The 13623-nt window shown below is 42.6% G+C and overlaps 1 protein-coding gene across 1 annotated transcript; it reads right to left on the reverse strand.

Annotated features, from left to right (window-relative positions):
- Positions 1 to 3850: 3850 nt before the first annotated feature.
- LOC135524074 (L-lactate dehydrogenase B-A chain) lies at positions 3851 to 12351 on the reverse strand. The gene is made up of 8 exons (XM_064951243.1): positions 11736 to 12351; positions 11042 to 11178; positions 10298 to 10415; positions 9874 to 10047; positions 9236 to 9409; positions 6642 to 6759; positions 5727 to 5850; positions 3851 to 5509 (listed from the first exon to the last, which is right to left on the reverse strand). Exons 1-8 carry the CDS (start codon positions 11788 to 11790, stop codon positions 5342 to 5344), a joined length of 1068 nt encoding a protein of 355 aa, XP_064807315.1. The 5' UTR covers positions 11791 to 12351; the 3' UTR covers positions 3851 to 5341.
- Between the last annotated feature and the right edge of the window lie 1272 nt (positions 12352 to 13623).

Genomic DNA, 13623 nt, shown 5'->3' on the forward strand with positions numbered 1-13623 from the left:
TGCCCACCTTTCTGAGGTAGTCAAGACGCATGTCTGGATATCTTGCAAGTGTAGACGTATCTACACAGAGAAAGAATTTAAATCCTCATTATTCCACCCCAAAATTGACAGGTGGCACCATTTGACTGATTACATCAATATGTCTTACAATAAAGACATTATTTCAAAGGAATAGCTGTGAAATAATTTGCATAAAGGAAGTGACAAGAATCTGGTCACAATGCAGAAACAGTGGATGGTTGAGACATTTTAATACCATGTGAAGACACATTTATGGAAATGTGGGCACAATCCGAATGTAGACAAGATCAGGACAAAGGACCCATGTTAGCACAAGGTACAAACAGGGCTAGAGCGTTTGCAAGGCAGGTTTATGGTACCCCCTAAACTCTAAGGCTCTGGTTGTGGGGGATAGGGAGTAGAGTGGACAGCTCAGGATTGTGAGGTGCTGAAATCAGTCACCAACCTTCAGGGAATTCGTAACATGCTCTATGTTTTCTATGTAATGACACTCCTATGTTCAGAGAGGTCGAAACCTCACATCTTAGTGCCTTTCCATGACGCAGGGCAGAGTTGGTTCGGAAGAAAAAAAACTTTTGTAAACTTTTAACTCTGAATCAGATATTTTGACCCAGTGGATGAACTTTGTGTCTAGAGTGATGACAGTTTGAACAGCACCTCGCTGTTAGCGCACGGTGGCTTACGTATTTACGCACGAGGTGTGAAGGAATGTCCCCATATAATACCCAGTTAATGAGAAACAGTTAATAAGAAGCCATCGACTTGTACAGTCAGGGCCAAAAGTTTTGAGAATGACACAAATATTAATTTCCACAAAGTTTGCTGCTTCAGTGTCTTTAGATATTTTTGTCAGATGTTACTATGGAATACTGAAGTATAATTACAAGCATTTCAAAGTGTCAAAGGCTTTTATTGACAATTACATGAAGTGGATGCAAAGAGTCAATATTTGCAGTGTTGACCCTTCTTTTTCAAGACTTCTGCAATCCGCCCTGGCATGCTGTCAATTAACTTCTGGGCCACATCTTGACTGGTGGCAGCCCATTCTTGCATAATCAATGCTTGGAGTTTGTCAGAATTTGTGGGGTTTTGTTTGTCCACCTGCCTCTTGAGGATTGATCACAAGTTCTCAATGGGATTAAGGTCTGGGGGGTTTCCTGGCCACGGACCCAAAATATTGATGTTTTGTTCCCCGAGCCACTTATCACTTTTGCCTTATGACAAGGTGCTCCATCATGCTGGAAAAGGCATTGTTCGTCACCAAACTGCTCCTGGATGGTTGGGAGAAGTTGCTCTCGGAGGATACGTTGGTACCATTCTTTATTCATGGCTGTGTTCTTAGGCAAAATTGTGAGTGAGCCAACTCCCTTGGCTGAGAAGCAACCCCACACATGAATGGTCTCAGGATGCTTTACTGTTGGCATGACACAGGACTGATGGTAGCACTCACCATGTCTTCTCCGGACAAGCTTTTTTCCGGATGCCCCAAACAATCGGAAAGGGGATTCATCAGAGAAAATGACTTTACCCCCGTCCTCAGCAGTACAATCCCTGTACCTTTTGCAGAATATCAGTCTGTCCCTGATGTTTTTCCTGGAGAGAAGTGGCTTCTTTGCTGCCCTTCTTGACACCAGACCATCCCCCAAAAGTCTTCGCCTTACTGTGCATGCAGATGCACTCACACCTGCCTGCTGCCATTCCTGAGCAAGCTCTGTACTGGTGGTGCCCCGATCCCGCAGCGGAAATAACTTTAGGAGACGGTCCTGGCACTTGCTGGACTTTCTTGGGTGCCCTGAAGCCTTCTTCACAACAATTGAATCGCTCTCCTTGAAGTTCTTGATGATCTGATAAATGGTTGATTTAGAAGCAATATCCTTGCCTGTGAAGCCCTTTTTGAGCAAAGCAATGATGACGGCACGTGTTTCCTTGCAGGTAACCATGTTTGACAGAGGAAGAACAATGATTCCAAGCATCACCCTCCTTTTGAAGCTTCCAGTCTGTTATTCTAACTCAATCAGCATGACAGAGTGATCTTCTGCCTTGTCCTCACACTTGTGTTAACGAGAGAATCACTGACATGATGTCAGCTTGTCCTTTTGTGGCAGGGCTGAAATGCAGTGGAAATGTTTTGTTGAGATTCAGTTCATTTGCATGGCAAAGAGGGATTTTGCAATGAATTGCAATTCATCTGATCACTCTTCATAACATTCTGGAGTATATACAAACTGAGGCAGGAAAATTAATATTTGTGTCATTCTCAAAACCTTTGGCCACGACTTTAGATGCAAATACCATATTTAGTAGAGAGCAACTGAAGACATCAATATAGAAATTAAAGTAAGTAAACTATTTTCCTAAATATAGGGATAATTATGTGCTTTGATATACTGTATCGGAGAACTCTTCGAGGCTTAATGCATTATTGAATGTTATTTTCATTAATAACCGGTGGTTGAAAGTGTAACAAATGGCATGATTATTCTAATTCTCATTTTGTAGGAACATGTACCCTTTTACGCATGTATATTGGTTTGCTAGTGTGCTTTTACAGTAGCATACAAATATTTTTTTCAAAATACATAATGATATAAAGACATTCTATTGTTAGTTCAGACGTCAACGACTCTTTTGCTCGCGCTACTCTTGGTTACATTAATGTCTCATCCTTGGAGCGCGCCCCAGGCAACCACATTTTACGCGCATTCTACAGACCGCTCAAAACTAGAATTTTGGTTTATTAAAAGTGCATTGAATAGAAGTTACAATAACATGTATTGTCTGTACTTAGTTTCAGCGGATAAACTGGACTCCTTGGGTGATACTGTACTTTAAAAGCGCGCGTAAGAAAGAGCTTTCTCTTTTTATGCATAAAGTGATTGTGTAACGTCTACCTTAGGCAATACAATTGTGTGCATTTGTTCCATATGTGAATGTTTAATTAGTATGTAGTGGCCTTGTTGTTAGAGTGTCCGCCCTGAGATTGGGAGTTCGATCCCTTTGCCAAGTCATACCAAAGACCGCAGTGAAAACACAGATTGGTTTGGATGCGGCTGTGTTAAGAAGCAGTGCGGCTTGGTTGGGTTGTGTATCGGAGGACGCATGACTTTCAACCTTCGTCTCTCCGGAGCCCGTACGGGAGTTGTGGCGATGAGACAAGATAGTGCCTACTAAACAATTGGATACCACGAAATTGGGGAGAAAATGGGGTAAAAAAATAAAATAAACAAATGTCATTTATTAAGAGAAATCATGTAATATAGAAATATTTGATAGTCCAATTGTATTGACACAGTCTTCCGCTGGACTCATTTTTATATAGGGGTTTCCCCTCTTCTAATCACCCTGACAGGTGATTAGAAGACGAAAGAAAACATGTCTACGCCTGTCCTCGGGATACTTACAGTAACTCGAGTGACACAGGACTGTCACGCCACCATAATTTACAGCAGTAACACCACTCTGAACACCATTCGGACCCACTTCACCTTGGTCACACGATGTTTACATTCTCCTCACTGTGAAAGGTTGCCACATCACACTTATGTGGGATGACATGATATACACGTTTCTACTGGCCAGACTGAGGGCACATGCTATGGTGTGTTGTTAGGACAAGTACTGTGACACTCCAGTACATACGGCAATGTTTGACACCTGAGCATAAATGGAAAAAAAAACCTGGTGCTCTACGTAGTATATTGTGTTTGTACATGCATGTATGAAATTATCATGAAAATACAGAAATTGTGCTTCTAAATCTGAACCAAATAAATTGCTGATTAATAATGGTTTCAATCGTTCTGAAAACAAAGATTGAGGACTTTGTTCATTCCAACAATAATAAACACTTTTATTTTACACATCCAACATGATTAACAACCCTTAAATAACCCTTCACTTTAAAAAGGGAAAAATGACTGAAGCATTTGATGAACCCACATCTGAATGACATGGTTTTAATATAGCCTAGCACTTTTCCAGGATTTTATATAGCGCTTTTTCAGGGAAACAAAGACGCTTCAATCTGCACCTTTCCCAGTTAAGCAGCCATGTGCAAAGTAAGCCTAACACCTAATGCTCTTGACCATGAGACCAAACACACAGATGCCGACCATGAGACCAAACACACAGATGCCGACCATGAGACCAAACACACAGATGCCAGGAAAGGTATGAAGATTACAAGTGTATAAGTTAACAGCAGTGACACTGTGAAAGTGTATTTTTGGAACCTGTGTCATTTTTTAACTGTGTGGCTCAGTTGTTAAAGGGCAACTGCACTTCCTGATTATCTCTCGTTTTAGATTTGGTTAGTTAGAAATGCTAGCAGCCATAACTGAATTCAAACTTCAGTTGGTTTTGGAGTCTGGTATGATGTGGGTGTCTTGTGTGTGTTTGCAGGTGGGAAGTTAGTCAAATGATTTAGCCAATTAGCTTTAGCCAATTAGCTTCAGCCAGCTGGTGTGCGACTATGGCAAAATTGGATTCTCTTTGGATAGCCTATCTCCGGGGCTAGTTATGGACTGTCAAACAAATGACAATGTAAAATACCATATTTTCACGTTGAACACCTTTTAGTTTTCTCATCAAATGCTTTCAATACATGTCTATACATTTATTTAAATTATATAATTAGTTTGGGGTTTTTAAGTCATTGACATTTTTAGCTATTGGAATTGTAACATATTGGCCCATGTGCATTGTGTAATTTACTAATGGTCCCTAACTAGCCCAATATGGATATCCAAAGTAAACCCAAATTTACCATAGGCATTAAGATTGGATCATTTGCAGCTTCACCTCCCGAATTGATGATTAATTGTGTGCTACCAGCTGTGGGCAGGAATGAAACAAACCCAACCTTCATTTATGTTGTGATGCAGTCACGACCACAACATTTTGGATGAGAATGACTTTATGACCCAAATGATCCCATTTACACTTTGTAGTAAATTTGCCACATAGGCAGTTTTATAAAGGAGAAGTTGTTTTTTAGGGGCAGTTGCTCTTTAAGAGCGAGGCTAGCAATGCAAAAGCTGTGGGTTTAATTCCCACACGGATCAAAAACACATATTAGAACTATATGCAATCACTGTACTGTAAGTCGCTTTACATAAAAGCGTCCGTCTGCTAAGTGGCATATGTTGAGTAATAGGTGATAAGGAGAGTTGGGGCTATGTCCCAATTATCTCTCCTTTCTCCCAAAGTGTGCACATGATTTTAGATTTATGGGAAGTAGTGAACGAATGCACACTAGAGGAGAAAGGAGATATTGAGTGTTGAGTGGAATGTGGCGCCCCTTGGTGTTCTGTTAGCGTTGCTACACGTCAGTCAGGTCCTTCTGGATGTCCCACAGTGTGTCAGCGCTCTGTTTTATCTGGCCGATCTCGTCGTCCGTCAGGGTCATGTTGACCACGCTGGCCACGCCCCCAGCATTCAGCACGCACGGCAGGCTCAAGTACACCTCGTCATCGATCCCGTACATGCCCTGTCGAGCAACGGCATCATCTCCTTGAGTTTTGTGCATAGGTGTGTACATGTCTATATTCCTGTTTGTTTATCTGTTACATATCTGTTGTGTAAGCATTTACATACAACAGACTGTGCGTTGTCAAGGAATAACCACACACCTCCAGTGGTGTGAGAAGGCACAAGGCCAAGTGTGCATGTGTGCATACAGTACGTGTATGGAGTGTGTCTCTCACCTTCACCATTGTGGAGACAGGGTGGATCCTGTTCATGTTCCTGATGAGGCTCTCAGTGAGGTCAGCTACACTCAGGCCAATGGCCCAGTTAGTATAGCCCTTCAACTTGATCACCTCATAGGCACTGGAACACACAATTACATTTTTATTTTATTTTAGTAGCCTTGAGGTTTGAGAAGCGTGCCAGTAACCAGATGGTTGCCAGTTCGAATCCCAGGGCTGACAGGGGGAAATCTTGTGGACCCCAAGGGGTGCATGTTCTGGTTTTTACCCTACCACTACACAGCTGATTCAAATGATGAACTCATCATCAAGCTTTGATTATTTGAATCAGCTGTGTAGTGCTGGGGCAAAAAAACTAAATGTGTACCCCTTGTGGTCCCCAGGAGGACTGAGCTTGGGAAACCATGACCTGCTGGTTTCGACTCTCCCTCTACCGCACCTGCTGTCTCAAACCTCTGAATGCTTGGCTATGAAAATCCAACTGACATTTACTCTTGAGGTACTGACATGTTGCACCTTCTACAACCTCTGTGATTATTATTTGACCCTGCTGGTCATCTATGAACATCTTGAAGAACAATCTGGCCTTAATGGCCATGTACTCTTATAATCTCCACCCGGCACAGCCAGAATAGGACTGGCCACCCTTCAGATCCTGGATCCTCTCTATGATTCTTCTAGGGAGTTTGTCCTAGCCACTGTGCATTGCTTGCTCTCTGGGATTTTAGGCTGGGTTTCTGTATAGCACTTTGTGACATCTACGGATGTAAAAAGGACTTTATAAATACATCTGATTTGTCCTATGGGGACAGCCGAAGAACCCTTTTCTAGATTACACTCTTAGGGGGGTAAAAGTGTTTACAACAAAAGTAGAGGTAATAGTTTGTTTTGTTACGGTGCTGTGTACATTACCTGTCAACCACCTGTTTGTGAGTCTCCTTCCAGTTCTCCTGGTCAGCATCAGTACCGATGTCAGGGTTCAGTGTCTGCAGATTGACACCTGCTACGTTAGTGCCGCTCCACACAGGGACTGGAACACACACCCACACACTTAACCTTATTACCCATTATCTCCTTTAAAGGCTCAGTGCAGTCAAAAAAACGTGATCCTGTGTTTTATATACATTTCCACACTGAGATTGGAATAATACTGTGAAATTGTGAGAATGATGATAATGCCCTTTTAGTGTAAGAGATGTTTGAAAAGACCGCCTGAAATTTCAGCCTGTTTTGGTGGGAGTGAGATTTGGCCTGCCTAGTGACATCACCAGGTGGTAAATTAGTTAATAGACCAGTAAGAAACCTCTGGCCATAACAGCTAGTTTCCCCCTCCCACTCACAGACAGTCCTAGCAAAATTATTGCTAAGAAGCTATTTTGGACCATTTTAATTCAAAACAGTTACAGTAAGGTACTTAATTGTTACCCAGAAATGATTTGATATTGAGATAAAAATAGCTGCATTGGACCTGTAGGGCCCAGACAGCCCAGATTAACAGATCTCTGTCCCTCACCTTTATCACAGTAACCCTCAAGAATGGGGTCGCTGCTACTTATAGTCTAAGAATTCAGTAAAACATTTGAATGGAATACATACGTTTTCAGACTTCCTGAGTGTATATTCGTTAACACTTTTTTGGTTACTACATGATTCCATGTGTTATTTGATACTTTTGATGTCTTCACTATTATTCTACAATGTAGAAAATAGTAAAAAATAAAGAAAACCTTGGAAAGAGTAGGTGTCCAAACCTTTGACTGGTACTGTACGTACGTTTGTGTTTATGGTTAATAATTAGGACAAAAAAATATATATATATTTGAAATTCTTCAAAGTAGCCCCCCTTTGCATTCTCTCAACCAGCTTCATAAGGTAGTCATCTGGAACGCATTTCAATTAACAGGTGTGTCTTGTTAAGTTAATTTGTGGAATTTCCTTCTTAATGCGTTTGAGCCAATCAGTTGTGTTGTGACAAGGTCGGGTGGTATACAGAAGATAGCCATATTTGGTAAAATGTCAAGAACAGCTCAAATAAGAAAAGATAAACGACAGTCCATCATTACTTTAAACATGGTCAGTCAATCCGGAAAATGTCAAGTTTCTTCAAGTGCAGTCGCAAAAACCATCAAGTGCTATGATGAAACTGGCTCTCATGAGGACCGCCACAGAAAAAGAAAAGACCCAGTTACCTCTGCTGCAGAGGATAAGTTCATTAGAGTTACCAGCCTCAGAAATTGCAGCCCAAATAAATGCTTCACAGACTTCAAGTAACAGACATTTCAATATCAACTGTTCCGAGGAGACTGTGTGAATCAGGCCTTCCGTCGAATTGATGCAAAGAAACCACTACTAAAGGACACCAATAATAAGAAGCAACTTGCTTGGGCCAAGAAACAGGAGCAACGGTCATTAGACCGGTAGACAGCTGTCCTTTGGTCTGATGAGTCCAAATTTGAAATTTTGGTTCCAAACATCCGTGTCTTTGTGAGATGCAGAGTAGGTGAACGGATGATCTCCGCATGTGTGGTTCCCACCATGAAGCATTGAGGAGGTGGTGTGATGGTGCTTTGCTGGTGACACTGTCAGTGATTTATTTAGAATTCAAGGCACACTTAACCAGCATGGCTACCACAGCATTCTGCAGTGACACGCCATTCCATCTGGTTTGCACTTATAGTGGGACTGTCATTTGTTTTTTAACAGGACCATGACCCAACACACCTCCAGGCTGTGTAAGGGCTATTTGACCAAGAAGGAGAGTGATGGAGTGCTGCATCAGATGACCTGGCCTCCACAATCACCAGACCTCAACCCAATTGAGATGTTTTGGGATGAGTTGGACTGCAGAGTGAAGGAAAAGCACCCAACAAGTGCTCAGCATATGTGGGAACTCCTTCAACTGTTGGAAAAGCATTTCAGGTGAAGCTGGTCGAGAGAATGCCAAGAGTGTGCAAAGGGTGGCTACTTTGAAGAATCAAAATATATATATTTTAAATTTGACCCCTTTTTCTTCCCAATTTTGTGGTATCCACAACCCAACCAAGCCGCACTGCTTCTTAACACAGCGTACATCCAACCCGGAAGCCAGCCGCACCAATGTGTCAGAGAAAACACCGTGCACCTGGCGACCTGGTTAGCGCGCACTGCGCCCGGCCCGCCACAGGAGTCGCTGGTGTGCGATGAGACAAGGATATCCCTGCCGGCCAAACCCTCCCTAACCCGGACGACGCTAGGCCAATTGTGCGTAGCCCCATGGACCTCCCGGTCACCGCCGGCTGCGACAGAGCCTGGGCACAAACCCAGAATCTCTGGTAGCACAGCCCTCGACCACTGCGCCACCCAGGAGGCCTCTCTAAAATATATTTAGATTTGTTTAACACTTTTTTGATCTTCACATGATTTCATGTGTTATGTCATAGTTTTGATGTCTTCACTACTATTCTACAATGTAGAAGTACCCGTCAAAGCTTTTGACTGGTACTGTACGTATGCACGCACGCACTCACCACTGGTGTCTCCGTGTTCTCCCAGGATCCATCCATTGAAGCTGGTAGCATGGATGCCCAGTTTTTCAGCCATCAGGTAACGGAAACGGGCAGAGTCCAGGTTGGTGCCGCTGCCAATGACACGGTGCTTGGGCAGGCCGCTCAACTTCCAGGTCACGTAGGTCAGCACATCAACTACAGCCAGTGAGAGATTTCTGGGGTTAAGACTTCCATAACAAGTCGTTGGATGAACACTACTGTATCTGGTGTGTGAGTTTATCTGTGTTAGTGTGTATCTACGTTTGTGTAGCTGGGATGTGTAAGCGTTTACAGTAAGTGTGTGTAGGTACTACAGTATATGTAGGTGTGAGTGTCTGCAGAGCCATATATTTACATATCTAAATAAATGGCTCTGAGTCTATGGTGTCTGTGTGTGAGAGTGTACTTGGTGTGTGTATATTTAGGTGTGTATGTACCAGTGGAGGCTGGTGGGAGGAGCTATAGGAGGACGGGCTCATTGTAATGGCTGGAATGGAATGGAGCCAAATATGGTTTCCATATGTTTTATACCGTTCCATTAATTCCATTCCAGCCATTACAATGAGCCCATCCTCCTATCAGCCTCCACTGGTATATACAGTATGCATATGTGAGTGTACCTGGGTTGGAGACCACGATGATGATGCACTTGGGGGAGTGTTTTATGATCTGAGGGATGATGTGTTTGAAGATGTTGACGTTCCTCTGAACCAGGTTCAACCTGCTCTCTCCCTCCTGCTGACGAACGCCCGCAGTTACCACGACGATACGAGAGTTCGCCGTCACAGAGTAGTCTGACCGTGGGAGAATATCAAATCAATGAGAGTACTGTATATCATTTTTGTCTAGTATTTCTGTCACTAATTTGTCATATCATTAATAGAATAATGCATTCATACATTTCCCTTTCACCCTTTTCCCATCCCCCCTTCATACACTTCCCCTCTCAGTGAGAGTACTTAATTTAACACACAGACATTTGACATGCAGATTGTGTCCATCTAGGTTGTATGGTCTCCTGGTGACCAATTGCTACACACTCACCTTTGCTGGCGACTATCTTGGGCGTTTTGAGGAAGAGGCTGCCATGCTGCAGATCCATCATCTCTCCCTTCAACTTGTCCTCCATCACATCCACCAAGGCCAGCTCATCAGCCAGCTCCTGAAGAGAGAGAGAAAGAGAGGGGGGGTAAGATGTGATGAATGTACAATGACTGTGCAGTTTTTCTTTCCACCTTGACTTCACCATGATGGGCATTTGGAGAATAAAACTATATTTCAACCATTGACCCATAATGTCTTTGCATGACTTCAAAAATAAGATACTCCTAAAACTCATTGGCCACATTGCTGCAGCTGTCATCCCGAGAAATAATTATGTTGGTAAAACTGCCTAGGAATAATACCCTCTTCATAACAGATTATAAACACAATTATAATCCCTTCTGAGCTAATATCAGTCTAAGCAATGGTAGTCAATTACACATATTCTGCATGTGCATGTATAAAAGCCTGTTTTATAGTTTAGCAACAAAGTACTGAACATTATAATAACACTGTAATAAGGAGGGAATGGCTGGACGTGTAATAATGAGAGAAGACCAGTAGGCTGAGAGTAAACTTGCCCCGAGACATGACAGTAGGCTCCCATGGTATCTAAGGAGTCTACAGCCATGCCTCAGAGTAAAGAGTAATCCAGTGTCAATGCAGTAGACTAAACACCATAATACTGTAGCTCTAGGGGGTAGTAATCTGACAGGAGTATAAACACAGCAGGTCTGGTCTTACCCTGAGCAGGATACTGACAGCACAGGCCATGCCGACCTGGCCGACCCCCACCACTGTCACCTTGTTCCTGGGGGGCTCAGGTGTCCCACTGAACAGGGGAGTGATGAGCTTCTGAAGGATAGAGGCCATGTTCAATGCTATATGAAGAGAGAAAGGGGAAAGAGGTGGAGAAACAGAAGTGGTCTTTCACATGTCCAAAGACATACGACAAAATGGTCATCTGTTTCCTTTCCCTCTGTAGCTTCGTAGGTAGATCGTGGCTCTTGCAACGCCAGGATAGTAGGTTAGAGTCCTGGGACCAACCATACGTATTTTTTTAAATGTATGCTAGGATGAATGTAAGTCTCTTTGGATAAATGGCATACATTATAAACCCTATCAACCAAGCTGGCCAAACACGTTGGTCGACCTTGGTAAGGTGAATGTAGGTTTCACTAAATAAGTAATGCATTCATGAAAAACAGCCTGCGTTGCTTTAAAACGACAGGCTGGCAGCACTGCACGGAGATTACGGATGAAGGTTAAATACATTTGATTCTACAGCTCGTAGTTCTATGTGACTTTCACCTCCTACACCCGTTTCTTACACACACACACACACACCAATATCTGAGCCCCAACCCTTATAAACGAGCAGAGCTGATACGAGCAGGACACCCTGAACTTCCCCAGGTATAATACAACAAATACTTGCTTTGTTTGACGATGCTCCGAGCTGCGAGGTATAAATACCACCATGTAATCAACATGTCAGACTAGACGAGAGCTACGGTGCCTTCCCCCTGCACCCACAACACCTCACACAACGGCTGTATCCAAATCCAGACAGGGCAGGAATCAGATAGGTGAGCTTGCAGCACTGCAATCAGGGCATGTGACACAGGCCTAAAACGAGGGTGCACTACAAAAAGCGCCACAGTGACAGCACAGAGCTCTACTGTAGTTTGCTGCTGCTCTCGCTCTCCCCCCCTGTGCGCCAACGGCCTGGTGAAGGCTCTACTAATCGGATGCCAAACTTGACTGCAGACTGTTAAAAAGGAGTTATCCTGTAATCCTGTAATGTCGCAGGCTCCATCTGGTGCACTTGTCCTGCTTCTCTGATGACTATGGACGATATGTATCCAGTATATGGGCAGTGCTAAACAAACGGGGATATATGCATAGCGCATAATGTGTTATGAAGAGGGTTTTATTCCTAGACAGTGTTACCAAAATAATGATTTCCCGGGATGACAGCTGCAGCAATGTAGCCAAATTAGGAGTAACTTGTTTTTTAAATCCTGCGAAGACATTATGGGTCAATGGTTGAAATACAGCTTATTCCTCAAATGACCATAATGGTGAGGTCAATGTGGAAATAATTAAGTACAGGGTAGTGCCGCAAAATTGTCAATGTATTACAAGTGAATGTTGAATGACATCGTCCTCCAGTCACGGCGTGCATAAATACATTGAGCGATAATGCGCTTGATCCTTATCCGCTTGGCAAGGTCATCCATGTAAGCCAGGAACAATACATTGTTTCCATTATAATATTTTGGATTACTAGAAAAACAAATATAATTGTAAATGCAGTAAAGATGATACTAGGCAGGCCAATACAATAGCCAGATGAATGAGAAAGGGCGAACACCGTTAAATTTGCGCAATCTCTTGGGCATGGCACGTCGCCAACACATTCAATTTCAAAACAGTCCCACTTTCGCAAAGCAGACAGACAGTCGTTCCATCTTCGCGCCATCTGCTAAATAGACAAAATGCCCGAGGGTAGACATCGGAGATCAAATAAGGGGATAAATTGGCAAAGACGCGTAACTTTAAATAGATACCCAAAGAATATGACGAGGCGCGAGTACATATTTGAATCATAAACTTTATACACAATTTTAAGAGTATTTTGTTTGGATAGGCTAGAAAATTATAGAATGCGATGCGAATTTTATTTAGGCCTAAAACAAATATTTCAACATCTCAGCCGATTTCATCTGGGTTTATGATAAATAGGCTTTAGTCTATTAATAATCACCACAATTTTATAAAGCACGATACACTAATTGTCCATAACATAGCATCCAAAACTTATTTGAAGGAAAACATCTTCAGTACACACATCCCTTGATAAAAATTGCCCTGTCTCAGAGAATGTACCGCATGGGATTCTGGTTGCTCTTGTCAATACGTGACTGCCTTGTCCCAGGCGGAAGCTGTCGCCCAAGAGTAATGGATGCGACAATTAAGCAGTGCAGTAAAAGTACTTAAATAAAAAATACTTTGAATTACTACTAAAGCAATTTATTGAAGAATCTGTATTTGACAACTTTTACTTCACTACATTCCTAAAGAAAATAGCGTACTTTTTACTCCATACTTTTTCCCTGACACAGAAAAGTACTTGTTACGAGCATGTCAGGAAAATGGTCCAATTCATGCACTTATCAAGAGAACATTCCTGGTCATCCCTATTGCCTCTGTGGCACTCACTAAACACAAATGCTTTGATTGTAAATTATGTCTAAGTGTTGGAGTGTGCCACTGGCCATCTGTAAAAAGAAAAAAAAAAGAAAATGGTGCCTTCTGGTTTA

The sequence above is a fragment of the Oncorhynchus masou genome, chromosome 31, assembly GCF_036934945.1.
Source record: "Oncorhynchus masou masou isolate Uvic2021 chromosome 31, UVic_Omas_1.1, whole genome shotgun sequence".
Classification (NCBI taxonomy): Eukaryota; Metazoa; Chordata; class Actinopteri; order Salmoniformes; family Salmonidae; genus Oncorhynchus; species Oncorhynchus masou.